This window comes from Sciurus vulgaris (genome assembly GCF_902686455.1).
Source record: "Sciurus vulgaris genome assembly, chromosome: 7".
NCBI lineage: Eukaryota > Metazoa > Chordata > Mammalia > Rodentia > Sciuridae > Sciurus > Sciurus vulgaris.
This window is the reverse complement of record NC_136467.1, coordinates 116,427,834-116,454,425: the sequence shown is the minus strand read 5'-3', so window position 1 is coordinate 116,454,425 and position 26,592 is coordinate 116,427,834. Positions and strand designations below refer to the sequence as shown.

The window sequence follows — 26,592 nt, the reverse complement described above, 5'->3', positions numbered from 1 at the left end:
TAAAATAGTCAATCATGGTTGTTTTTTTTTTTTTTTTTTTTTTGTTTTGTTTTGTTTTTTTACCTTTTGTGGTTTGGGCCTCTGATGTCCTGCTTAAGAAATCTGTAGCCTGAAGTGTAAAAACTTATATTTTTGTCTAAACATTTTATTGCTCAGCTATTCACGACGAAGTCTCAGCCCCACAGGAACTTGTTTTTGTGTGAGACATAAGGTAGGCGCCTAATTTTATCTCCCCCAGATGGAGAGCTGGCTGTGTTCTTGGTGCTCACGCTGTCGAACGCCACACTTCCATCCGTCCACGGGCGGTTCTCGCCTCAACCCTGTCGCCTTGGCCGCCTTCCCGTGGAAGGATGGCACAGTGATCGTCACCACGTCACTGCGAGTCCTGCTCTCTGGTGGGGTAAGGCCAGGCCGCTCCCCGTGGCCCTGTTCTTCTCCAGACCCGTCTGGGCTGTTTGTTTGGATTTCTTGTTGTTGCCTAACAGACTATCTCAAAACGCGGAGGCTTGAAACACCCCTGAAAAATCAAATATCGTCGCACACGGCGACACCTGCCTGGAGAGCAGGGGCGGCAAGGGGAGGGGCGGGCCCACTGTGCGGCTGCTCACAGACCCTCAGGGTCGCGGCCCCTGGGGTGGGAAGCTTGGCCGTGTGCAATGACCTAAAATTTCCTGGGCTCCAAAGGTCAAGGATCAGCAGTCCGTTCCTACCGGAATGACCGTGGGGCCTGAGTACTGAGAAAGGGCAAGGCCACACACAACTCTGGAAAGCGACTCCCGGGCCTTTGGTGGTCACAGGGGCAGCCCCCTCCCTGGGGATGGGCAGGAGGGCACAAGTCCTGGGGTCTAATGGTGGACTGGGAATCTCTCCCTTTGAACTTCCCAGCTGCACCCCTGTTGTCCCCTCCTATCCCCTGGGGTCACAAAAGCCCACTTTCCTTCATCCTTCCCCTGTAGCATTCCTCTAGCTGTATCAATGCCTGTTTGTATTGTCACTATTTTCACACACACACAGGCACACACACACCTTCTTAAGTAAACAGTGCCCCAGAAGCATAGTGGTTAAACTTCAAGGTCTAGGATCCACCATTTACTTGCTGTGTAATTTGGGGAAGTTACTTAGCCTCCCTGTGCCTCAATTTTTCCATCTGTTAAATAGGAGAAAGTACTTCTCTTATTGGGACATTTGAACCATTAATCCACATGGAGGAATCTGGCACATTCATGCTCTCTCCATGTTGGCTGACTGAAATTAACCTCTGGCTCCTCCACCCTGAGCAAGCGACTGTCTGTCCGAGGCACCCGTAAGTATTTCTCTAATGAATGCAGGTCAGTCAGCTCCAGGAGCCCCAGTCCAAGTAAATCCTTCAGTTTGTGAAGAAACCAAATTCCAGGATGGCTCCTAGGGTGGCAGCCAGTCTTTTGCAAGCAGGAGACCCAAGCTGGGGAGTATGTGGTGAAGATGGGCCACCCAGTAGGTACGTAGACTAAAACATAGACCAAGATCAGAAGTGCCGGCAGGAGCCATGCAGGACCAGAGGTCACCTGCAGGCCAGTGCTGATGACCTTCTCAGAGCACAGCCAGGTCAGGAAGAAGCCAGGCGGCTGCAATCACCCACCCTCTAGTAGTCAGACCCGGATTACAGGAGGAGGATGGGGCAAGCGGGGCAGGGCGGAGACCCCCGGAGCCAGGGTGACACTCAGAGACCCCAACTCCCTCCCTCTGCCCACCTCCCTCAACCTGAGTGCCTGGCCCCGCAGGTCTGCAGTTTGTGTCCCATGGTGCCACAGACTGAGCACAGACCACAGCAACACTGTGACCCTGCCATCAACACTGCAGACAATGGTAGCACAGTTGTCACAGTCAGAGGTGACAGGAGCTTGCCTGCCTTCCTCCTAGAGGAAGACCTCATCCTCAAAAACCAGCCCACTAGACCCCAAACCTCCCACCCTTCACAAACCCACTGCCTGAGCAGGAAGTGCTGAGCTCCCTTTGTGGAGAGACGAGGCCAGGCTGAGACATGGGACTCTACTGAGGGTTGCAGAGGGGGGTTTATCTCCCAGGGGCAGCCAGGTCCAGTGACTCGAGAAGTGACAAATCTGCAAATCCCAGCAAGCTTCCCCGAGACAGCAGACCACCACCCTACTGCCCCCCTGGCTTTGAGTCCTCCAAGTTCAGAGTTCAGAGTCACTCTTTGAGGGCACATAATGAGAAAGAGACCCTGTCTCCAGCAGGGCCCTGTGGATCCTCAGGCTGAGCGGAGGCCTGCCCCAGCCTGGTCTGCCTGACTGAGACGCAGGTATAGAGGGAATAATGGCTTCCATGGAAGGTGGAGGAGCGCGAATCAATTCAGATGGAGTTGCGCGAATGGCCACAGGGAAAGAAGCCCCTCCGCCCCTCACTGCCTGGCCAGAGCAAGGGCTCAGAGAGACTCTGGAGTGGTGGGCACTGCCCACATCCCAGTGTTCTTCCTGGCAGAGTGGAAGGATCCCAAGGGTGGGAATGGAGGTGGAATCAGGGGGCCAGGAGCGAGGAGAGAGCTGACTGGGCAGAGCTCCCCAGGCTGGCCTAGAGACCCTAAGAGATACCAATGGGGGAACTTGCACAATTGGCAGGATTTCATGGTCCCTGGTCAGGAAGGAAGTGAAAGTCACACAGGGAGGCAAGAATGGGTTACTCAGAGGCCCTGGACTCTGTTGGTAGCACTCTGTTGGTAGCACTCTTGTCAGACCCTGGGAAGGGGACAGGGGAGGATCCAGAAACCCCTCTGTTAGGCCCACAGCTTGCCCATGGTGGCTCTCTTGGTTAACAAGATTCTTTCTCTTCCCTCCCTTACAGAAGGGCATGGCCCCAGACAGCTTGTGGCCATCTTTGCCACACGAAGTCCTCTTGTGGCCAATAGAGTAGCTTCGTACCCAGCGAGCATTTTGGTTGGTGGTCACTGCCTAGTGAATTCTGCTTCAGTTCCCAGGTTCCCATCTAGAGCATCCAGCGTGGAGGGGGCGGGTCTCTTTCCAGCGATGCTGGCATATTCCACAGACTGAAAGGGGTCAGGCCTGGGCTTCAGCTGGGGGTTGGGGTGAGTGTTAATGTAGATGGAGTCCTCAGGGCCACAGTGGTTTAGATGGATGAGTGACGCATAGCAGATGGCCCCAGTGTCCTTATCAGAGATGGACTGCCGATGGAAGCCCTGGAAATCAAAAAAGACAGATGTCCATCAGCTGGATCACAGCTAGAGCAGTCAGGGGCCCTCCGGGTGCCCACGACTGAGTGGAGGACAGAGAGAAGATGTGGGACGAGGCAGAGCCTTTGGCCGTGACGGCTGGAAGGATTGCTTCCATCGTCGCCTTGCACGGGTGAGAAGGCTACACGGGGTGATCCGCGAGGCCACCGTGCCAGCCTCAGTGCAGAGGAGGCCCCTCCAGATCCACGGCGCCAAGTCCCTGGGGATGGGACTGGAATGCTGGGTCAAGAGTTATTGGTAGAATTGACTCCAGCGTTACAGAAGGGCTGGACCAGGTGACTTTAGGTTCTTCCCGTCCTGTGTTTCTGTGACTCCAAGAATCTCAGCTATGGAGACAGGACAAACCTACCCAAGAGAACCCGCCTAATCCTCAGCCCCTGCTGAGAGCACCCAGGGATGCCATGCTGTTTCCTGTGTTGGCCCCACAGCAGGTGGCCCCAGGGCAGCCAATCCATAGGCAGATCCGACCTGAACTCTGAGAAGCTGCCTTCAGTGTAAAGGCCGGGGTGGAGGTCAGGAGCTGGGTCAACCAATTCTCTCTACAGAGTTGAATTGAGAAGTACGGGAAAGGAAGCGTGTCGATAGGCCACGAGGCAGTGGGGACATGAGCAGTCACGAATGACTGTATCAAGGTCTGGGGTGAGCAGAAACTCTGAGTAAGCACAGGCTGGGAAGTTAAGAAAAAAACAACCAAGGATGTGGGGAAGCTGTGGGTCTCTGTCGCAGGGGAGGGCCATCCTACTCACAGAGGCCTTCTGCTTCTGGTCTGCAGTGTCCTCATAGATGTGGTGGGATTCCTTCTCACCTGTGAAGAAGACTCACTCTTAGGGGAAGGACCCTCCTGCCCACCTCCCATGGGAATAAGGTGATGGGGTCCTGGCTGGGTGGAAGGGACTGACGGGGAGAGGCCAGAGCTTGATTCCAGCCTGGGAAGGTCTCAAGTGCCCTGCACAGAGTAGTGTCCAGGGACACTAAGGAGCAAGACAAACCAGCTGCCCGTGGCTGACCGGCACAAGCCAGGTAAACTTAATTATCAATTCCAGTTCACAGAAGAATTCCAAATTCAAACATCACACTAAGTATACTCTATTTGCTGACAAAATTACACATAGTGATGTCTTTCAAAATTTTTGAACTGGGAAGCCCAGTGAGAAATACCCTTTATCCGCGAACCCACGCTCTCACACCTGTGCACACACTTTTAAAAATTCAGTGAGAAAATCTGCAAAGCATTTTGACATTTTGCTTTTCTATTTTGCTTTATAAAAATGCTGTTGTGACCCACTAAACTGATTTTATACAGTTTGAAAAATATACTTCTAAAATTTCCTGGTCCTCTCTTCCCCTGAGGATTTGTACTTTGAAAGATTCATATCCACGAGTTCCAATATACTTCTGACCCATGCATACATTTTAATCTTGTTGTCTACAGAACCATCTCCAGGGCATACAATTAACAGGTGCACAGTTTTATGTGCTAAAGAAATAAACCCACAAAAAATAAGCAAGAAAAGCGGTAAATGTCATCAAAGTGATTCAGACTTCACTTGTGACTGATGCTAGGAACTTAAAACTTTGAAGATTAAAGTCCTAGAAGTGCTTTTAGGAAGGCAAAAAAAAAAAAAAAAAAAATCCCCTCTGTTCCCCTTCCATTTATTTGTTTTGAAATTTTATTGTGGGCTGAGGGTGTAGCTCAGTGGTAGAGTATGTGTTCCCCATTTCTTTCCCTACCATGAGGAAGATGAAATTTAAAAATGATAGCAACACATTTTTAAAAGTCATTAGCCAGAAAGTTCTTTACATAGATTTGTTAAAAAGTTCTTAAACATAAAGATGGTAAAAGTCTATGATCCCAAGTGGATAATACTATCACACCTAGATTCAGGCAAATGGGCATGGAGTTGAATTGGCTTCCAGTGAGCTGACCTTGAGCTTCTGAGGAGGACCGGTTAACCCTCAGGACCACAGGGCCTGCTATCTGGCAAAGGGAAGGAGAGCCACTTGGGCACTTCACCTCTTATCAGTTTCCTTGTTGGTAAAATGAGCATGATAAGCCTTGTCCCCATCACTAGGGGACAAGGTTGAGCAGTCAGTTGTCCACTCAGAGACAGTGACAGGGTCTCACCTTTCCTGTCTCTCCCTTGGGCTTTCCTGAGATAGAGGACCATGAGGACAATGAGCCCTAGCAGCAGGACGGCCACCACCAGGCCAGAGGAGATGAATGTCCACTTCCAGTTGCCTGGAGGGCTTGGGAACAAGAACCAGCCAGGTGAGGGCAGTTGGAGTCCAGCTTTGCCTTCTGCCAGAAAACCATCCCTCCCCCATGCCTGTGGCCACCACAGGCCCTCCTGGGATTCCCTTCTGTTTCTCCTGAGGTCCCTGCTGCTGGGCTGAGCAGGAGATGGCCATACTGGTAGCCATACTGGCAGGGGCTCTGCCCTGCAAGTCACGCTGTCTCAGGTAAGCCATCCCATCTCTGTAAGGTAAGAATGCTGGTACTGTCACGGGATTCCGTTCCTTTTCCTTTTCTGACTTTTTTACTGTAGCTTTCCTTCCAGTCTCCTTTTAGAGATCTGCACTCACCTCTCGCAGCCTCCTGAACTGACCTGTCCCTGCTACTTCACCTCAACCTTTCTCTGCCAGATGCAGTCGGCTCTCAGAGTACACTGGGGTCCTCGGACAACAGCTCTCCAGCTCGTAAACACATTCCCATAGGTCCTGTCCTAAGTCAAAGGAAGGGCACAGGGGTAGACATTCTTATGCTGGAGCAGGCTCCTAGGGAAAGTGACCGGGTATCAGGGTCAGAGGGAGCGAGGGAATGGTCCCAGGGACATCTCTCAGCTCTGCTGATAGGCATCTGGTTTCTGGTTTAATCTCTTGACATGGGATGGTTTATAAGAGCCCAGGTTCACAGTCTGCAGGGAGGGTGGGTAGAGGGTAGGGGACAGATACTCACTGTCTGGGGTGGGGGCAAAAGAAAATCAGGATACAGTTCAGTAACTACAGACCATGCCTTTCCCTGGACCCACTGCAGCTCTGGAGGGCTCCCTGCTCTTGCTGGAAGATGGAAAAGGTTGGGGAGAGGGCAGAGGCAGAAGCCGCAGCCACGGTCTTGGCCTGGCACCGGCTCAGTCCCTGGAATCCACACCCTCATTTAATCTTCATGACTACCTGGAAGATGGTGGCTCTAAACTGGGGTATTTATGTCCCCCACGTCAGCCCTGGCAGTCTGGAGAATTCTGTGGTGGCCACATCAGCACAGTCAGTAGTTGGAGCTCCTGGCATGGCATCCAAGGGTAAAGGCCAAGGATGTTGCCAACCATCCTACCACACTCAGAACAGCCTCACACCACAAAGAATGAGCTGATTCCAAATGTCAGTGATGCCAGGAACCACAAACCTTGATGGAAGGTGGAAATGTTGTGGGTGTCTGTCAGAGTAGTAGAGGGGACACCGGCATAGTCTTCCAAGGGTGGGAGGAAACAGGGCTAAGAGGTTGGTGGAGGGGGTCAGCAGTACCTGCCAATGTCAGGGCTGGTGGCAGAGGCCAGGGCTGTGGTCATTCTGGTGCTCCTGGTGGTGGGAGGGGTTGAAGCTGTAAGAGATGACAGTCAGTGGAGTGTCCATCTGCTCTCCCTGCACTCCAGGTCTCCCACGCCCAGTCCCTAGCCTTGGGCAGAGGAGCCCATACATGGCCTTAGAGCAAACAAGGACACAGAGAGCACCATCTGCCCTGTGCAGAGTGGAGGTGTTAGGCTGTGTGGTGTTGGATTTCCCTCACCAGGAAGTGCCATGGTGCGAACAGCGTTAGTGTCACTGTATATCAGATATATTCTGGGGTGTCTCTGTATTTGCTCTTTTGACCATGTCTTGCACTTTTAACCACTAATGCCTCCCCCCACACACCCCTTTTGCCTCCCCTAAATAAATCTCTGCTCATCCAGCAAGGCCTCAGTGGTTAGGCGCAGGTCCAGGGTGAGGACCCTCCCAGTCTTAGCCCTGAGTCTCCTGTCTGCCTCCCTGTCCAGCAGCCTGTTGTCTGTTCGCACTGCTCCACAACCCCACCCCACCCGACTCCCAGAGTTGCCCTGTGGTCTTTCTGTGCCGTGGATCCCACGGCCCTCTGAGAGAACACTGGGGTTAGGATCAGGGGTAAGGATGGCCAAGAAAGGACCATTACCCGGCTATGCTCAGGCTTGGGGAAGCTTTAAGGTCATTCCAAATGAATGGCAGAACCCCGTGAGTGGCAGCAAAAACGTTAAGAGAAAGACATGAAGGAAGAATGGACTGGAAGCCAGGAGTCCTGAGTTTCTAGTGCCAGGTCAGCCTTTGACCACTGGGTGACCTTGAGCAAGGGGTTTTTCTTCTCTGTGCCCCAACTGTCAGGTATGAGAAGGTTGGAGAAAATGATTTCTGGGTCCTCTCCAGCTCTGACACCCTGAGATTCTGGAAGGCTGAAACCACATATTTTAGAAGCTGGGGGGCTCACCTTTAGACACCACCAACTGGATGATTCTGAGAATGTAGATCCTGGGATATTCAGAGACTCCACAATAATAGACTCCTGAGTCGTTTACCCTGAGTCCAGTCACAGTGACATTGAAATAGCCAGATGCGCGATGATCCTGGATGGAGTAGCGGGGCACTGTCCTGTAACTGTCCACTAATAATGCACACCGATTGGCGGACATTTTCCGACACCAGCTTTTCACCTTTGAGCGTTGGTGGTGGCTGTACTGGCATCTCACCATGATTGTCTCGCCCTCCAGTTTCTGCAGGAACTCTCTGTCCTGTGCCCAGGAGCCTGAGAATACCCCCTCAAGTCAGAGAGCCCCCTCATGGCCACAGCAGGACTAGAAAGGGGGTTCCCTCCTCAGAGAGCAACACTTTCTGTGTTGCTCAGAAAGGGCCCCAGAGCCAGCCTCTGGCCACAGCGCCCTGTTCCTGGCCCTCCCCCACACATAGCCCCCTTCCCACCCACCTCACCTCTCCAGCTTCCCCTCCCCTCCCTCATGCCCTTCCCTTGGCCCTCCTCCCCCTCCCTTACCTGAGGCCAGGAGCACCAGCAGGATGGGGGGGATCAGGTAGGTGGCCTCCTGGGCCATGAGTCTTCTTGAATTGGAGTGGGGGGAGGAAGGAAGGGGGCAGGGAAGCCCTGAGATCAGGGCACCAGAGCTGGGTGGGATTTCAGCCCAGTCACCCAGCCTGAGCAGGGTGAGTTACTGAAGACGGCAGAGGCCTTGCAGGGAAGCAGGAAGCCTGGGCACGATTAGAGGGGCCTTGGCCTTTATGGGCCCTCCAGCCCTCAGCTCTACCTTTGGGCTTGGAAAGGTCAGAGCCCTGAGACTGATGGTGGCTCAGGGGACTCTAGGCTCCCCAGGGCCAGCCTCTTCCCCTTTGTCAGGCCACCTCCCTGGGGTGGGGGATGAGAGAAGGAAACTATGGTGAAACAAGAGCCTATTGCTCTTCCCTCCCCCAAGTAAAGCAGATGCTGCAGGTGGGTGACAGAGTTAGGGGACCTTTTGGAGGTCTGGCCAGACCACTAAGTCCCACTGGTCCCCAGCGGTGGGAGACGTGATGTCCGGGTCTTCCTGGAAAGTGGGAAGCTCTGGGACTGGAGGAGAAGAGGAGGAAGAAGATGGAGACTCGTTTCCAGGAAGTCAGGGACAGGAGGTTCCTGGAAGGGGTGGGAAAGAACAAAACTGGGGGAGCGGAAGAGGTAAATCCAGAAGGAGGGGAGAGAAGGGGAAGAGGAAAGGGGGTCTCGGCTCCATGTCGCCCCCACACACCAGCCCCCAGCTTGCCATCCGAGCTTCATTAAGCCTCTGCTGAAAAACTGCACCAGTAGAGAACATTTTTAAACATCGTCATCAGATGAGCCGTGGAAACAATCGCAGGGCAGGTGGGGTTCCAGAGCACACTGCACCAGCACAGGGAGGGTAGAGGGTGTGATGGTGACAGATCTGGCTCCATGAGAATGTTGTAGGCCAGACTCTAAGCGAAATGACTAAACAGATTCCATTTTGCTCTAAGACTCCATGTTATGTAGGAAATAAGCTTCTCCCATGGGAATACCCCGCCTCTGTGCCCATCATCAGTTACTTGGTGTGACATGTTTAATAATATACAAAGGCAACTCCTATGTAGTAAAGAACTGCCCTCTTTTGATTCCTATTGCTCTTAACCAATGTACCATGTAAACGGTAATTGTGTGGATGTTAGCAACCATTCTTTAGTTTGTACCTAGGTAAGGGTTATTTTGACCCACTTCTCCGTCTGTCGATGATCTCATGATGTTAGTTTGTAATTTTGAATCATAGCAACAGACACTTATGATTGATGTGATTTTTGGTCTAAGAACCCCTACAACCCTGTGGTCGGGGCTGTTCTCCCAATAATCATTTTTTTGGGGCATTGTGTGAGACAGTCAGCTGGCCAGCTTAATAAAGACTCTCAAATTTGGACTTCTCAGTGGTGATCGATCTGTTATTAAATTGCGCCCCATAACAGAGGGCTCTGGGGAAGGAAGCGCAGGGAGCAGCGCAGGGCAAGAGGAGTGGGCGCAGGCCCTCCCTGGGGACGCCAAGGCCCTGGTGGCCAGGCCTGGAGGCAGGATAAGCCAGACATGCGCAGGTTGGGAAAGGGGAGCCAGGCCCTTAGACCCCATGCCAGTCAGCTGGGAGGCAGGGCATCCTGGGAGGGAGGTCTGGCCCGGGCAAGGTGACTTTCTGCAGCAGAAGCCAGCAGAGGAAATGTCTGCCCTCACCACTCCCAGTCACAAGCCCATCAGCCCTGAGAGGGAGCAGGCACCTGTGCCTCTGTGTGATCCACCTTGAAAACCCCATTTTCAGCCATTTGGGAGAGTTGTACACCTAACGCTTGCTCTTCAGACCCCGCAGAGGGAGTATATGCACCCTGTGGGTGCTGGAGTTACTTTATTGGTTCCTTCCTGTGGGGGCAACGCTAAGCCCTTCATGGGGTGATTGTCTCAGGAGTCCTGCTCTCTCCCCAAGGTCAGCAGCATCCCTGGCCTATCTGGAACCCTGCCAGCCTCTGCCTGATCCTGTGGAGCTGGCTCCCCACCCCCAAGCTCATATGAGAGGGTAAGAACAGGAAGGAGACAGAGGCTGGGGATTTGAGGGGACAATCCAGGAGGCAACCCAGGTGCACAGGAGCTGGCAAGATGGAACATAGTTCTGTAGTTCCTTCTCAGTACGCCACATTCCTACCAAGGAATTCCCATGGGAGCGAGCTCCCAGAGCGAACAGCTCATGCAGGTTCACCCAGTGCCATGTAGTCACAGGGACAATTGGTCATCCCTACACAACCCTGCCTGAACTCAGGGGGCATCTAAAGACTTCTGCCTATATCTAGCACCCATCAGCTGGCACCTCCCTAGATCACGTCTGTCCCTCCATAGTCAGTTCCAGCAAGCCTGCCCACAGTTTCCAGCTGCCAGGGCCTGTCTGGCCTCTGCGCCCCACTCCCAGGATCCCCTGCAGACATCACTTACCTCCCATTGCAACCTGTGCTTCAGGCCTCACATGGGGCTCACTTTCTGTGAAGCCTGCCTGGCTGGCCTGAGACCCTTGGATCCCCAGGTCTCCCATCTCTGAAGGGCTCCAGCCTTTCTGTCTCCTGCACAGTGGCATCTGGCCCTGAGTAAAGGGCCATGTTGCCACTCTCCTTGAGGCCACAGGCTGACAGAGGCCAGGGCTGACCACCCCTCCCCCAAGCTCCCTGTCTTCCCCAGGATGAGTCATGTACACAAAATGGAACTGCTCCTGCCTTTGTCCTAGGAAGTGATACAAAGGGTCTTCAAAGCTCATCTCCATCCTCCTTTTCCAGATAAGGAAACAGGGTCAGCAAGGCGTAGTGACATGCCACGGACCTGGGATGAAGAACTGCACTGGGAATTTGGACCCAGCTTGATTCCAGTGTCACTGCCTCCCCAGGCCCTGTCCCTTCACTCCTCACCAACGGGGTGCATCCCAGGGCCCAGCACCCACGGAGCAAGGAGACTTGGGGAGAGTACGAAAGGGAGAACGAGTATCCCAAGGCCTTAAATGCAGCATGTGAGAAGCAAGAGAACCGGCGGAGAACCCGAGGAACCGGAAGGACGGCCAGGGCATCACGCGTTTGCCGTGTTCATGTCGTTTCACGGTATTCTGAAAACAATCTTGAGAGGTAGGATTTATTGTCCCCTTTCATAAGAGAGGAAAAACGAGGCCCAGACAGGGTTAGTGACTTGCTCAGGGTCACACAGTGACAGTGGTATGACTGGTCCCCATCCCTGACTCCTTCTCCAGGGCCCTTCCCATCGGACCTTGCACTCTGGGAGATGGTGTCATCGGGACTGTCGATGGTGGTGGCACAGGGTCACCAGTGGTGGTGGGGGCCTCAGAAGCCATTTCCCCCATATGAATTAAGCCCCTCCTAAGCATATGCCAGGGTGGTGGCTCTTAGCAGGTTGTTTGCTGACCAGATTGAGGTCAGTGTGTGTGTGTGTATGTGTGTGTGTGTGTGTGTGTGTGTGTGTGTGTGTGTCTGTCTGTCTGTCTGTCTGTCTGTCTGTCTGTCTATCTGCCTGTCCTGGGACCAGCTGTGTCAGTTGCTCCACCTGGGTCTGCCTTCTCCGCCCTCTGCTGCATGTATTGAAGATGTCTCCTGACTGTCTCTTCCTCTCTCCCTACAGCCACTCTGTAGTGCTCCCCAGCTGCTCAGCAAGGCCCCAGCTCAGTCGCCCTCCTGACATGACGCTTTCTCTCCCCCAGGAGCTCCCTGAGCCAAGGCCAAGTGTGAGATGTCACACTTATCCCTCGCGCCCTTCCAGTCACTGCAGGCTGGTGGAGCCCCCTCATCCTCCAGCCAGGACTCCAGGCCAGGGGTCTAGACAGTAGAGACCACCTGTGAGCTGTGAGTGGGGAAGCAGACTCCACAGGCCAAGGGACCCTGGCATCAGGCTTCCTGGGTCCCATTCTCCCTGGGCCTTCCTGGACCACTTCTCCAGGCTGTGGGTAGCTCCGAGTTTTCTTCACTGTGTCACAAGTGGGTTTTTTTTTCTAAGGGGCTCCTGTGATGAGGGTGTGACCCCTTAAGCCATGGTCTCTCCACCAGTGCCATGGGGTGAGCACCAGGCAGAGCTGGGCCTCAAGCATCCCAGGCTGGAGGATGGGGCTCTTGGCTTGCCCGAGGGATCAGTGGCAGGTGGCAGTGGTAGGGTGAGGACTCTGCAGGCTTCTGGGGTGGCAGGGCAGGCAGAGACCCCATTGCAGGACATGTGGCCAGATGGGGGAGCTCTGGACCATTCTGGGATCCCCAAATGCTGACCCCTTTGTGGCCCCATCTCTGAGTCACTATTCCTTCTCCTCTTCCAGGATGGGGCTCTTGGAACATCAGCTGCCTCAGGATTCATGAGCCCCGACTCTTGTCCCCATGTGTATGTGGAGGTTTGACAGGAGTAGAGGAAACAGAGAACACAGTGGCCTCCTCATCTGGCCTCCTTAGTGTCAGCCTGGGAGAAGATTCCCACCCCATCATTAATGGTCTCCAACTAAGCCAGCTTCCACAGGGGCTCTGGTCTTCTTGGTGGCTCTGCCCAGGGTCTAGCAGAATCACTGCACAGGCTGTAACCTACAAGAAACGAGAGGTGACGGGCCTGTCCCTGCCCAGGGCCCTGTGCCCCGGACTTCCGGCTCTGCCTCGTTCCTGCAAGGCCGTCCCCTTAGGGCGAAGCTAGGCCACCTCCACCCTTGCCAGGTGCCTCACGGTCCTCGTGACTAAGCAGAGGATGAGGGACCCCCCTCCCGGGACTCAGCGTCACAGCCTTGGTACAGTTACGTAGTGCTCTGCCCTCAGGTGGCTGGGAGGTGGCTCCACTCACTGCCCATGTGTCTCTTCTTCCAAAACCCATAGACCACGACCAACATCACGGACACTGGGAGGAAGGTCAGCACCGCCACCAGCACAGTGAGGTCAGAGTCCTGGGGCCTGTGGGGGCAGGACAGAGGACAGGGGTGAGACCACTCCCTCCTGTGTGCCTGCTGCACAAGAGCGGTCGGACCAGGGAGAAAAGCACTTGCATCTGCCTTCCCGGCAGACAGCCTCCCTTCCTGGGCTCCAGCAGGCAGAAGCAAGTGAGACGCTCGGTGTTCCTGGGGGGCGTCCCCAGGTGGAGGGTAGGAGCATCTCTCCACCTTGATGCTTCTCCTCCACCGTGCCCCCAGTCTGACCATCTGTGAGGATGAGGACTCCCAGTCGTGACTGAAGATATCGACATCCTTGCTCTCCTCAGTGACTGAGAATGTCTCTTGTCCCTTTTGTCCTCTGGGTGAGGGCCAGCCTGCACCCCTTTGACTGTAACACTTCATTTTTTTTTACCTTTGTTTTAAGATTTTCCTTGGTCACCAGAGCTCTCTATGCCACCCACATTGAGCAACTCTGCTAGTGACGAACTCTGCTACCTGGTGTATAATGTGCCAGCTCCCTTGACCGTCCCGTGAGGGTCTGACGCTGGGTCAGGAGGCCCCCCTGGTTTCTCTGAGCACGGGGATGACTGGAGCCTTCCCTTCCCTGTTCCACTTCCCCACCCACATTCCAGGGTTCCAAACAAGATGTCAATCTTTATCTCAGAGTCAGCTTCTGGGGGACCCAAATTAAAGTATCCCCCATTTCCCACTTTCTACCCCTTTACTGGCACAGGGGGACATGACCTGTAATCACAGTGACTCAGGAGGCTGGAGCAGGAGGATCACAAGTTTGAGGTCAGCCTTGGTCACTTAGCAAGACCCTCAGCAACTTAATGAGACCCTGTCTCAAAATTTAAAATTTAAAAAGGACTGGGGACACAGGTCAGCGGCAGAGCATCTTTGGGTTCAATCTGCAGTCCCCCCTACCACCACCAAAAAAGAAAAAAACCCTACTCCCTTCCTCTGTACTTCCCCTTTCCTCTCCATCTACAGACTCTTCAGGAGACTCAGTCCTGCCGCTCATTCCCCAGCCTTCCTTTATGTCCCCTCCAGTCACCCACCTCCCATAATAGTGGCAATCCACACTGAGTTCCTGAGGAGCACAAGGGAAAGAGTCAGACACAAGAGCTGCCCCCGAGGTCTGTTCAGGGCCCATGAGCTGGGGTCGCATGCAGTGAAATGTCACCCAACAGGTACCTGAATGAGGTTAACTGGTTGTGGAACATTTCTGTGGTGGGCGAGTGGCTGCTGAGGCACCCGGACGTGGTGGAGATGGATGTGGGGCTGGCGGGGGAGACTCTGGCATCACTGGGAGATACAGTCACTGGCTGGGATCTTGTGATCCTCCTGGGTCCCTTGGTGGTGGCACTGGTACTGGTGAAGCTGTAGCTGGTCACAGAGGCTGGCCTGGGGGTCCCTGAGGCAGTGGAGGGCAGGAGTCTGGCCAAGGTGAGGGGTCCAGGTGTGAACAGAGTCGTACCAGAAGTGGAAGGGGCGTCAGGACCTGAGGTGGGTGCTGGCCCCGTCGTGACCGTCCTACTTTTGAGGATGTTATCCAGACAGGTGAGAGGAGAGCTCCTTTGAGTCGTAGAGGCTGAGGGACCAGAGAGGGAGGAGCGTGAGGCCTAGCCCAGGCCCTGGTGCAGGGAGCAGATCTTGGCAGCCCACACAGCTGTCCGGGTGCTGAAGGAGAGGCTTGTCCTCCTTGACCTTGGGCCTAGGACTCTGAGTGGCCAGGTGTGCGTTTGCTCAGAGGGTGGTGTCCGAAGGGAGGCAGAATAAAGAAGGGAGAGACTCATGTGATCTCTTTGGCCTCCCCTGTCAGGTCACCTGTTCCCAGCGGACAGCCCCACCATTCCCACCTCGCCTGTCACTTTCCATGCCCCTCATTCCTGGGGGTTAAAGAGGTTTCTATAACAGGGTGTTGGACAGGGACTATTCCAGCTGCCCCACAAGTGGCCAGAGAGTGGCAGGGAGGCATGGAGGGCCTCAAGTCCCAGAGAAAGCCACCAACAGCCAACACCTGTGAGGACTTAACACGCATCCTGCTGCCCTCGTCCATCAATGCAGATCTGCCCCACCCACTTTCCAGAAGAAATCTGCAGTTTGTATGGCAGGTGAGCGGGGGTAGTAGAAGTCACCGAGCTCCCATCTAGTGGGGCTTGTTGGATCTGCCTCATCAGGGACCCAGACATTGGAGAGAGGCTGCTGTGCCCCCGTGGTGCACAGAACGGATACTTTCACGAAGGTCATGGTCACTGGGCAAGAGGGCTGAGCTTGAGCCATTTTTCTGGGCAAACGGACCAGAACAAGCAGTGTTGTTGAGAGTGGCACAGAAGAGACAGACCAACCTGGAACCAGGTGTCCCACAGTAGTGCTCATCAGTAAGATACCCCCAAAGAACCTCCAAACGCTCCCACGTTGGGAGAGCCAGCATGTGGACCCCCAGCATGCAGAAGGTCTTAAAGGGTGGCAGAAAAAATGACCAATAGCCAGCAGAGAGGACTTGTACGATGGCCTTTTAAGTGTCACCAATTCCCTCTCCCTCGTTCCTGCTGCAATACACCAAGTTTCCTCCAGGAGGAGCCTCACCTTCCCGCTCTCCCAAGATGAGGCAGAGAGGAGGAGAAGAGAGCGTTTTCCCTAACAGGAGGTGGGGACGCCGCTGAGTTTGGGGACCAGGTAAGGGGATGGTAAATTTCAAGACTGGCTCTTCTCTCCGAGCTCTTTGGCAGGCTCCTCACCCTTTCCTATCTTAGAAACGTGGGGGGCTCGCAGCTTGGTTCACATTCCATGCAATACGCCCATTCCATCATTTTTAGTGTATTCGCAAAGTTATATGGTCCTCACCACAGTTGGTTTTAGAACATTCTCATCATCTCAGACAGAAACCCCTTACTCTTGAGCTATCACCCCCATCCCCCTTTCTTTCCCAAGTCCTATGTGGCCACTTATCAACCTCCCTCTCTGTGGATTTCTTCAATCCTCTCAACTTTAAACACTGTCTTTATAGAGATGCTTTCAACATCCATCCCAGCTCTGACCTGTCGCTAGTGCCAGGCTGACAGGTCACTGCCTGCTCCATATCTGCACCTAGGCTTCTAGGAGGTAAGTATCTTAAACGTGCTATGACAAAATAGAGCTTTTGGGTTTTCTCCTCCAAAGTAATTCCTCTTTCAGATTTACCCTACCCAATAGCTGACTCCTTCTTCCAACTACTGATGAAACAGAAAAACTTGGAGTCATCCTTGATTCCTCTCTCTCTCTCTCTCTGTACCAGGGATTGAACCCAAGGGTTCTTGACCACTGAGCACTGAGGACATCCCCAGTCTTTTTATTTTTTTATTTGAGGTTCTTGCTAAGATGCTGAGTCTGCCCTCGAACTCGTGATCCTCCGGCCTCAGCCTTCTGAGTGGCTGGGATTACAGGCGCACCACCGTGCCTGGCTCGGTGCTTCTCTTTGCCTCACCTCCCACTTAAGCAAGTCCTGTCCTGCCTCCAAACAGTACATGGTGGGCAAAGAGTTTTAAAAACATAGATTTGAGCCCATCCGCTTCTCTCACCTCCAGCCCACATCCCACTCTGGGCCACTGTCTTTTCCAGCCAGACATCACCATGCTCTCTCTGTCCCTGCTCATACCCTTCCATCCTCCAAAAGCAGCATCATAATCTTAAAAACAAGCCACAACGCCCTGCTCTCAACTCTCTACTAGCTCCCTATTGTACTTAGAATAATCCCAACTCCATGTCATGGAATTCATGCTACTTGACTCTGCAACTTGAGATCCTGAATAAAAGCAGCCAGTAGAAAAGCAGCACCCCTCCTTGCTCCTCTGACCCAACTGCCCCATGATTAGTGTAGACCAGTCACACAGGCCACCCTCCTCACCTCAGGGACTTTGCTCATGCTTCTCTCCCTAGAAAACGCCCTTCCAAGCACTCAGATTTCAGCAGCCTGGAGGACCCCCATCATTCAGGGCTCTGCTTGGTGGCGTCTGCTCAGGGAGGTGTCCTCTGATCCTCAGTATAGCCCCCATCACTGAGTTACTTTCTAGTCCATCACATTCCTTAAGGACATTCATTGTTATCTGTGATCATGTATCTGATGATGTAGAGTTACCTGGCATCTCTCCTAGGGCACCTAGAACATTGCCTGGCACATCATAGGGGTTCTGTGAATAGATGTTGAACAGAAGCCTGAAGAAAACAAGGCAGAGTCCTGGGTTCGAATCTCCTCTCTGCTGCCTGCTAACTCTGTATCCCAGGGCAAGGTCAGAGTCAGAGAGTTTTTTAGATCTCATCTTCTTCGTCTGTAAAATGGTGACAATACCAGGTATGGTGCACATGCCTGTAATCCCAAGTACACAGAAAGCTAAAACAGGAGGATCAGCAAATTAGCAAGACCATCTAAAATAAAAAATATTTTAAAGTTGTCAGGGATGTAGCTCAGTGGTAGAGCACTTGCCTAGCATGTGTGAGGCCCTGGGTTCAATCCCCAGTGCCATAAAAAAAGAATGGTAATAATAATAATGCCCATAATCTGTTAATGAATTATGATTCTGATTCTGTCTGATGTTAGTTAGTGGAGGATACACACACACACACACATACATGCCATCCCAGTGTCCCGGAAGGCCTGCTCACCTGGAGACACTTCCAGCTGGATGCCCATCATGGGGTAGAGGATCCCAGAGCTGTTGCGCATGCACCAATATCGGCCCGAGTCCTGGCGCTTCAGGGCCCCCATGGTGATGTTGACCACCTTGGCCTGGACGTCGTCCTGCAGCAGGTAACGGGGCCCCTTCACCCAGACCCGGGCAAACCCAGGCTCACACTTCCTTTTCCTGACCTTGCACCAAACCTTGCCCTCCACACGATTTTTGCGGCCCTTGTAGGAGCACTGCACGGACAGAGTCTCCCCTTCCTGGTGCTGCACTCTGTTGTACACGCTCTCGGCAGGGAGACCTGGGGAGACACAACCCACTGAGCAAGGTCTGGAGAGACGAGGCAGATGCACCTTGAAACTTGACGCCCTGGCCTCAGGCAGAGCAGTTGGATCTCTCCCCGCTGCCATGATGCTCACAGGGTGAGGGGAAAGCACAGCCCTACCCCCCACCCCAGGAGCTCCCCCAGTCTGACACGGGAGATGCACAGGCCTGCGGACAGCTAGCTCCCAGTCTGATGGTGGAGGCCGACATGTCCTTCAGAGAGTCCAAGTCTAATGGAGGAAACTCAGCCCTAATGCTTGGAACTCCATCAGACACATCCCCTTCTTCATGGTGTTTTCTAGTCTTCAGGGGTTCCTAGTCTTGTGGGAAAGATCCAGATCCAGCCTTCCATGAGACAGAGACTCATGCACAGAGACAAGTCATTAAGTCTGGAATTTCAGAACACAAACCATTGAAGTAGGTAAGAAAGTCCAATATTTGGGGGAAAAAAGATGAGTAGCTATTTATCAAATTGGTTTGCTTTAGTCTTGGGGGGTGGCATTGGACATTGGACCCAAGGCCTCATGCATGCTAGGCAAGCGCTGTACCGCTGAGCTACAGCCCCACTCCCCTCCTGAAGTTACCTTTTAAATAGCTTGCTATCTTAGTTCATTCTAGGTGGTGTTTAATTTTTAAATATCGTAGTTACATAAAACCTATAGGTCAAATATGCCCAGATATGCAAATAAACTCCCACGGATTCTGCAATTATTCGCTGCTTGTTTACAATATCTTGCACACTGTGCCTGGAGATAAAATGGTCTGAGTTCTTCATAACGCAGGGTATGGTGGAGAGGCTGGGGGTGGCATGAGGACCCGAGACACAGAGAGGCCGGGGGTAAGTTCAGTATTTTCTACTCAAACAGTACCCCAGAGCCTTACACAGACACACACACACACAAGTTTCTACAGTAAGATAGAATAGAGAGTCAAAATGAGACATGGGTTAAGACCCTATTTCAACCACTTAACTCTGTAAGCAGTTCATTGAACATCTATCTCTGTTTCTTCATCTGTCAACTGAGAATAATATTTCTCCCCTGGCAGACTCCTGTAAGAATGACGCCCCACCAGAGTGCCTTGAGCACATGCTCAATGCACGCACGCTTCCTTTTCCCAAATGCAGGTTGCTCCAGCCTTCCACAGAGGAGCCCAGAGCATGATGGTTAAGGGTCCAGAACCCCAGACATCGGTTCCAGTTTCCAGCCCAACTGTGGTTACGGCTGAGGCTCTGAGTAAATGAGCACTTTCTCCAAACAACACTTGTCCCTTGAAAGCTAAACACAATGATCCACTCAATTATTCAGTGGGTGAGCCCAGGATTTCTTACCCGGGAGACACACCCTTCTACCCTGGGCCTTCGTGCCTACACCTCCATGCCTCTCACAGGTGGTAAGAGTAGACTTTGCCAACCCTCCCCATTCCCAGAACAGAACAGGAAGTGGTAATTTGGTTGCCTTGGCAGCAAGGGAGGCAGGAATGGGTGAGGCCCCTTCAAAGAGCATCAGTAGCCGTGGCTGGGCAAGGCCTTCAGGGATTGGCTCCCTTCAGGACAGCGGGCAGGGACCGGATGCCACATCAGCATTCCGAGAAAGAGTGAGTTCAAAGAAGTATATGAACCAATGACTCCTGTCAGAATCAGTCACAACTTTCCTCACAGAGCTTCCCTGACAGAGGCCAAGCAAAGGTCAGAGAACCAAGTGCCCCTGGTTCTAGGCCCAGGGGAGCCTAGCAGACCCAGGGGCTGATGCAGAGGGTCCAAAGCTACATCTTAGATCCTGTGTGAGGCCTGGGCTTCGCTCTGCTGGGGCCAGATATTCAGATGGAACATTCTCACCAGTCTGCTAAGGACCTACTAAGTCAGCCCCACCTCCTCCTCTCCCCCAATTCGCAAAACATTAAGATAATTGGGCAAGGACAAGCAGAGCCGAAGGGGACAGGAAAAGTGCAGCACCCCCCTCAGGTCGGCGCCCCTCTCCTCTCACCTGAGATGCAGCCCTGTAGCCATAGCAGCAGCAGTAGCAGGAACATGAGGGCCATGGCTCCATCCAGATGGGGTAGTCACAGGCCCAGCAAGGGGCCAGGGCACCTGGGGGATTCAAGGTTAGGGCCCAGGCTGACACAGGACCTACCACCTGGGTCTACCAGGGAAGGACCTTGGGTTTTAAAAGTGAAGTTGCCCATTTAGGGAAATGAGGCAGTGTGGGACCCACTGCCACCAGCAGACCGCAGGGCCCAGAGAGCCTATCGCAAGAGCGGCACTGAAGGCTGTTTCCGCCCTCTTCCTCAGAACTTCAAGCAGGTGTGGCTGCTCCACCCAGTTAGGGGCCCCCAGCCCAGGGAGGGCTCACAGAGTCAGAGGGCTCGCCCGCCCTCCCCAGTCCTCCCCAGCTCTCCGGGAAACCGGTCCACTAGGGTGTCTCCTAACCAGAGGCAGGAGATCCACCTAGAGGGCTGGTGCGAGGGTTCTGGAACCTCTGGTGCAGACTTTCCTGGAACCCTGCAGGCTCAGGGACCCAGGGCAGAGGCTCTCAGAATGAACCATAGACACAGGTTCACGAGGGAGCTCTTGCACACTCTCACGCACTCACTCATTCATTGCACAAAGCCTCTCTTCCCAGACTCCTCCGTGCTTTCTGTTCACTGGTGTAAATAACCTCTCCCGGCTCACGTGCCGACTTATTTTTGTCATGGGGAGAAAAGATGCAAATTGTAAGATTCAGAGCAAAACATTTGGGTTCAGAGAGGTTTCTGTGCTCTGATGCATGAACACACATGTGAGTGCACACATGCGCAGGCGTGCACACACACACACACACACACACACATGCTGCCTCTCCTCTCATGGTCTCCTCTCAATGGGTCCCGTCTCTCTTCCCCTCTGCCTCTGCCACAGTCGTCTCTACTCACCCATCAGCTCTCTAGACTCCATGCCCTCTTGCAGGCTTCCTAAAGCTACCACAAGGCTTCCCCTTGCCCACCTCCTCTCCAGATATCCTGCCCATGGCCCCTTCCTCCCCTGTCCTCGCCCTGCCCGCACACAGGCTGGCCCCCAGGGCTTCCTCCCCCAGCCCTATCTCGCCTCCACAGGCACCCAGCTCCAACTGAAATGACCCAGCATCTGACCCACGACCCCACCCTTCACTTAGTTCCCCAGAAAGAGAATCAAAAGGATCAGCTTCTGACACCCTGTTGCCATGTCATCTGCTCTTCTGGGTTGCAGGGACCAAGGCGGACCCCCAGGATTAGGTGTGCTCCCCCTACCCACCTGGGTCACCTTGCTTCTCTTTATGTGGGACTCAGCAACATGTTCTCCAGCTTGCACGGCCACCGTCTTAAACTGACTTGAACCCCCAAATCTCAAACCAAAGAAGTTCTGTTCTTTGCTGACTCCAAAGTGCTTCTGTCTCTTAGCTCACTCACTCCTTTATTCTTACACCTCACTGCCTGGCGCGAGGCACGGGGGTGATGCAGTGGTCACTTAAACCTCCCGGCTACAGGAGGTGTGTTCCATTTTCCTCACGCCCTGCCCTTGTCAATGCCTTTTGCCGGGTCCTCAGACCCCTGGTTCAGAGGCTGTCTTTCTCTCCCACACACGTGCTTCTTCCCTCCCTCAGAACAGCAAGTGGCTTCAGGAGTGGGGGACTTACCTCTCGTTCCAGGGATGTCATCTGCCTGCAATCGGTGCTCCTACTAAGGCCCCTCAGTAAGTCCTGCTCTGTGGGAAACATTGTGTGTGACCCTGGGTGAAGTTGTAGGTATTTACCAAAATCTCTAGAAGTTTGTATATGTTAGATGTCTGTCTACAAAATAATTCAACACAGCATTATTTTTTCTTTACCTTTATTTTTCTGATCGAAAAAAATTAAGATCTGATTTATATACAGTAATATTCACCCATTTCAATGGACACTTCTTGGAGTTGGACAAACCCATAAGGACTTTTATCTACTACCATATTTGAGATAGAGAAGAGTTCTATTACCCCCAAAAGTTTCCCCATGCCCCTTGAAAGTCAGCCCCTCAGTCCCTGGCCAACACCCATCTGGTGGATTTTTTTTTCTTATAGTTTTTCCCTCTGTGGAATGAAAATCTTACGGTATGTCGCATGTTATGTTGTTTTCTTTAGATGAAATCCTATATATAATTTGTATGGATCACATTTTTGTCATAGCAAAGAAATCTTTATTTAACCCAAGGTCACCAAGTTTTTCAACAGCTTTATGAGATAAAATTCATATAATATGAAATCGACTTATTAAAATGTAAAATTCTGATTTTTCAGGGACTTCTGGCAAGATGGCTTACCAGAGGTGCCAGACACGCTTCTCTTGCACAAAAAAGGATCACAGCAAAGAACAGACAGCTGCTATTTGACAAGAACATTTAGAGGAGAATGCTGCAGTGTAGTGCAGACAAAATGGAGACGCGTGGAACATGGACTCCAGGTGGCCTTGTAAAGAAGGGATGAAATGCCTGTGTCTTCCCATGATAGGGAAAAGGTGAGCCGGAGGACCCCGGCGGTCCCCACTGACACCACAGACACCTGAGATTTTACCCCTGGGGGATCCTGCAGCCCGAGCCCAGCTGGGGAGCTGGTTTCCACCTCCACATTGCCCCACAGAGGGAGCCCAGTCCATGCTGCACCTTCTCTCAGCCAGGCTGAAGCTGCCGGGCACCCTTTTGAGGCCAAACCCACCCATGGCCCCACCCCGGCTGCTACATGTGCCACACCGCACCCACCCAGGCCTGCTAGAGAAGCTCCACCCCCAAGTACCCTCAGGGTCTGAGAGGTGCGGGTCTCCACTGCTTTGCCCACTGCTTGGGCCCACCAAGGTGCTCTGACCCCACCCACCCCCAGAAACTGATGGATGCCCTGCACCCACAGCCACAGGCACCACTGACACTGATATAGCGGGAGAAGCTGTAGGAGGACTGTCCTATAACACCCACCCAGAACTGACCCAGAAGTAGCCTGCTCAAGCAACACCTAAGACACATCTCCAGGAAATAGTCTTACTACATCCTGCGGTTTGGATAAAGGCCCAGATGTTAAGGCTTGATCTCCAGCCTGGTGGAAGCTCTAAGAGGTGGAGCCCAGTAGGAGGGAGTTAGGTCACTGGGACATACTCTCAAAGGGATACTAAGACCCAGGCCCTTCCTGTTTTTTCCCTTCCCAGACACCATGATGTGAGCTGCTTTTTCTGCCACATACTCTCCACCATGATGTACTGCCCAAAGGCAACAGGGTGTGACCAAGTTTCAAATCCTCCGAAACTATGAGGCAAAATAAACCTTTCCTCCTTCTAAGTTGTTTACCTCAGGTATTTTCTCACAGTGATGGAATACTGACCAATGTGCACACACACACAAACCAATAAAACTGGTAGAGACAACTGAGCTACCACATGTGCAAATATCAACTAAGGGATATCCAAATTAAGAAAAAGCAAGCCTACATGACTCCTCCAAAGGAAGAAAATAATTCTCTAGCAACGGATCCTGAATAAAAAGAAACTGAAAAATGTTTCAAAAAGAATTCAAAATAATAAGTACAAGGACATGCAACAAGATACAAGAGAATACAATTCAATAAAATTAGTAAAACAGTTCATGATCGAAATGAAAAATTCAGTAAAGACATATGTATTATAAAAATAAACTAGACAGAAATCTTGGAGCTGCAGAACTTAAAAAGTGAAATAAAAGTATGATTGAAAGTTTCAATAGGAGACTACATCAAGCAAAAGTAAGAATTTCTGAACTTGAAGAATGGTCTTTTAAAATAACCCCAGCCAAACCCCCCCAAAAAAAAAACAAAGAATAAAGAAAGTCTACAAAATATCTATAATACTATTAAGCAAACAGATATTCATGTTATAGGAGAAGCCACAGAATTATAGGAAAAAAGGCTTGGAAATTGTTGAGGCTTATTTTCTGACCTAACTTTAGGGAAAAGACATAGAAAACTTATTTAACAAAATAATGACTGAAATTTTCCCAAATCTTGGGAGAAATAGAGAAATTCAGATCAAAGGAGCCCAAAGGACCCCAAATAAATTTGATCAAGAAATATTCTCTCCAAGGAATATTATCATCAAACTGTCAAAAATTCCAGAACAAAGAGATTCTAAAAACAAAGCCAAAATAATCAGAGTTAAAATTATACATTAAACCAAAAGGACCTAACAGACATTTATAAAACATTTCATCCAATGGCTATAGAATACACATTTTTCTTATCAGTACATGGAATATTCTCCAGAAAATTTATAGATATACTATAAATATATATACTATAGTATATATAAATATACTATAGTATATTTATAGATATACTAATTTTGTGACCTAATTCATACATATATATGCATATACATACATATATATGCATATACATATATATGTATACATATATATTATTTTGAAATATATGTATATATTAGGTCACAAAACTAGTCTCAACATATTTTTTGAAAAATTGAAATCATACCCTGTATCTTCTCTGAAAACAGAGGAACAAAGCTAGAAATCAACAACTAGAAGGACTTCTATATATATATATATATATATATAAATTGTTCTTGAATGATCAATAGATCAACAAAGAAAAGGGAAATTTAAACTGTCTTGAAATAAAATAGAAACACAACATACCAAAACCTATGGGACACAGCGAAAGCAACACTATGTGGGAAGTTTATAGCAATAAGCACTCACATCAAAAAACTAAAAATAAAAAGATCTCAAATAAACAACCTAACAATGCAACTCAAGGAACTAGAAAAGTAAAAACAGAACAAAATTAAAATTAGTATCAGAAAAGGAACAACAATGATCAGAGCAGAAATAAATGAAATAGAGACTTTAAAACAATGCAAAAGACCAACAAGAAGAGTTGGTTTTTCTTGAGAAAGATAAAATTTTAAAATCTTTTGCTAAACTCACCAAGAAATTGAGACCAGACCCAAATAGATAAAATCAGAGATGAAAAAGAAGATGTTACAACTGATATCACAGAAATATCAAGGACCATTAGAGATTGTCATGAACAACCGTAATCCAAAACATTAGAAAACCTAGAACAAATGGGTAAGTCTCAGACACATGCCTTCCAAACTGGACCATAAAGGTACAGAAAACCTGAACAGGCCAATGATGAGTAAGAAGGAAGAAACAAGATTGAATCAGTAATAAAAAGGCTCTCAAGAGGATGTGGAGAAAAGGAAACAAGCTTCTACTGTTGGGATTGCAAACTAGGGCAACCACTCTAGAAATCAGAATGGAGGGTCCTCACAAGACTACGCATGGAACCACCAGGTGGCCCAGCTATCCCACTCCTCGGTACTTATCCTAAAGAATTAAGGGCATTACACTCCAGGGATACATGCATAGCCGTGTTTATAGCAGCATGATCCACAACAACCAAGCTATGGAACCAGCCTACACGTCCATCAGCAGATGAATAGATAAAGAAAATGTGGGAATTTTATTCAGCCATAAAGAAAAATGAAATTATGTCATTTGCAGGAAAATGGATGGAACTAGAGACCATTATGTGAAGGGAAATATGCCGAACTCAGAAGGTCAAGGGTCCTATGTTTTCTCTCACTTGTGGAAGCTAGAGAGGAAAAGGAAAAGAGGTGGGGGTGGAGTGTCCCATGAAAATCAAAGGGAAAATAAGCCAATCCCAAAAAACCAAAGGCCGAATGTCTTCTCTGATATTTGGATGTCGATGCACAATAAGGGAGGGGTGGTAGGGAAGAATAGAAGCCCTTTGCATTAGACAAAGGGGAATGAAGTGAAGGAAGAGGGATGGGAATAGGAAAGATTGTAGAATGAATCAGACATTATTGTCCTATGTGCATACGTGATTACAAGACCAATGTAATTCTGCCTCCTGTACAACCAGAAGATTGAGAATATATGCGTAACATGTCAACACACTCTACTATCATGTATAACTAATTAGAATGAATTTTTAAAAATAAAAGAAAAAGAAAATCAAGGTGAGATTAGTAAAGGAAAGGGATCAAAGGTTGGGGGAGGTGGAGAGGGAGGCAGGAAGCAAGTGATATTGGCCGAATTATATTGTTATATTGTGTACTGTGTGCGTGTACAAATATGTCAAAACAAATCCCATCAGTAGTACAAATATAACATACCAATAAAAACATGTGAAGCCGGACATGGTGGTGCACACCTGTAATCCTGGCAACTTGGGAGGCTGAGGCAGGAGGATCGTGAGTTCAAAACCAGCCTCAGCAACCGAGAGGCACTAAGCAACTCAATGAGATCCTATCTGTAAATAAAATATAAAAAGGGTTGGGGATATGAATCAGTGGTTAAATGCCCCTGGGTTCTATCCCTGGTTCCTCCCCTGCACCCAAAA

At 50.9% G+C, this 26,592-nt stretch overlaps 2 protein-coding genes and 2 long non-coding RNA genes across 14 annotated transcripts; 2 read left to right on the top strand and 2 right to left on the bottom strand.

Moving 5' to 3' along the window:
* Window positions 1-1,449: 1,449 nt before the first annotated feature.
* On the bottom strand, window positions 1,450-9,185 carry TREML4 (triggering receptor expressed on myeloid cells like 4). Its single transcript, XM_079148767.1, has 6 exons — window positions 8,292-9,185; window positions 7,734-8,048; window positions 6,764-6,839; window positions 5,370-5,491; window positions 3,991-4,049; window positions 1,450-3,190 (listed from the first exon to the last, which is right to left on the bottom strand). Exons 1-6 carry the CDS (start codon window positions 8,347-8,349, stop codon window positions 2,939-2,941), a joined length of 882 nt encoding a protein of 293 aa, XP_079004893.1. The 5' UTR covers window positions 8,350-9,185; the 3' UTR covers window positions 1,450-2,938.
* On the top strand, window positions 3,831-15,325 carry LOC306666596. 4 transcript variants are annotated; one of them, XR_013765346.1, is made up of 7 exons: window positions 3,831-3,900; window positions 4,017-4,264; window positions 5,405-5,513; window positions 5,620-5,704; window positions 11,200-11,431; window positions 14,772-14,949; window positions 15,038-15,325. It is a non-coding gene; the product is annotated as an uncharacterized lncRNA (long non-coding RNA). The 4 variants fall into 4 exon arrangements; XR_013765345.1 differs by lacking the exon at window positions 14,772-14,949; XR_013765347.1 differs by having other exon boundaries at window positions 14,772-15,325.
* On the bottom strand, window positions 12,424-21,283 carry TREML2 (triggering receptor expressed on myeloid cells like 2; the record flags this gene model as incomplete). Of its 2 annotated transcripts, XM_079148766.1 has the most annotated exons (5): window positions 12,424-12,877; window positions 13,128-13,234; window positions 14,410-14,806; window positions 17,857-18,177; window positions 20,186-21,283. In XM_079148766.1, 5 exons carry the CDS (start codon window positions 20,238-20,240, stop codon window positions 12,798-12,800), a joined length of 960 nt encoding a protein of 319 aa, XP_079004892.1. In that variant the 3' UTR covers window positions 12,424-12,797. The 2 variants fall into 2 exon arrangements, with proteins under 2 accessions (XP_079004892.1, XP_079004891.1); XM_079148765.1 differs by lacking the exon at window positions 20,186-21,283 and having other exon boundaries at window positions 17,857-18,286.
* On the top strand, window positions 15,368-23,554 carry LOC306666595. 7 transcript variants are annotated; one of them, XR_013765339.1, is made up of 7 exons: window positions 15,368-15,894; window positions 16,226-16,320; window positions 17,796-18,001; window positions 18,108-18,298; window positions 18,503-18,621; window positions 21,818-21,906; window positions 22,486-23,554. It is a non-coding gene; the product is annotated as an uncharacterized lncRNA (long non-coding RNA). The 7 variants fall into 7 exon arrangements; XR_013765340.1 differs by having other exon boundaries at window positions 15,368-16,320; window positions 22,486-22,702; window positions 23,089-23,554; XR_013765341.1 differs by having other exon boundaries at window positions 15,368-16,320; window positions 22,486-22,702; window positions 22,862-23,554.
* Window positions 23,555-26,592: the final 3,038 nt, after the last annotated feature.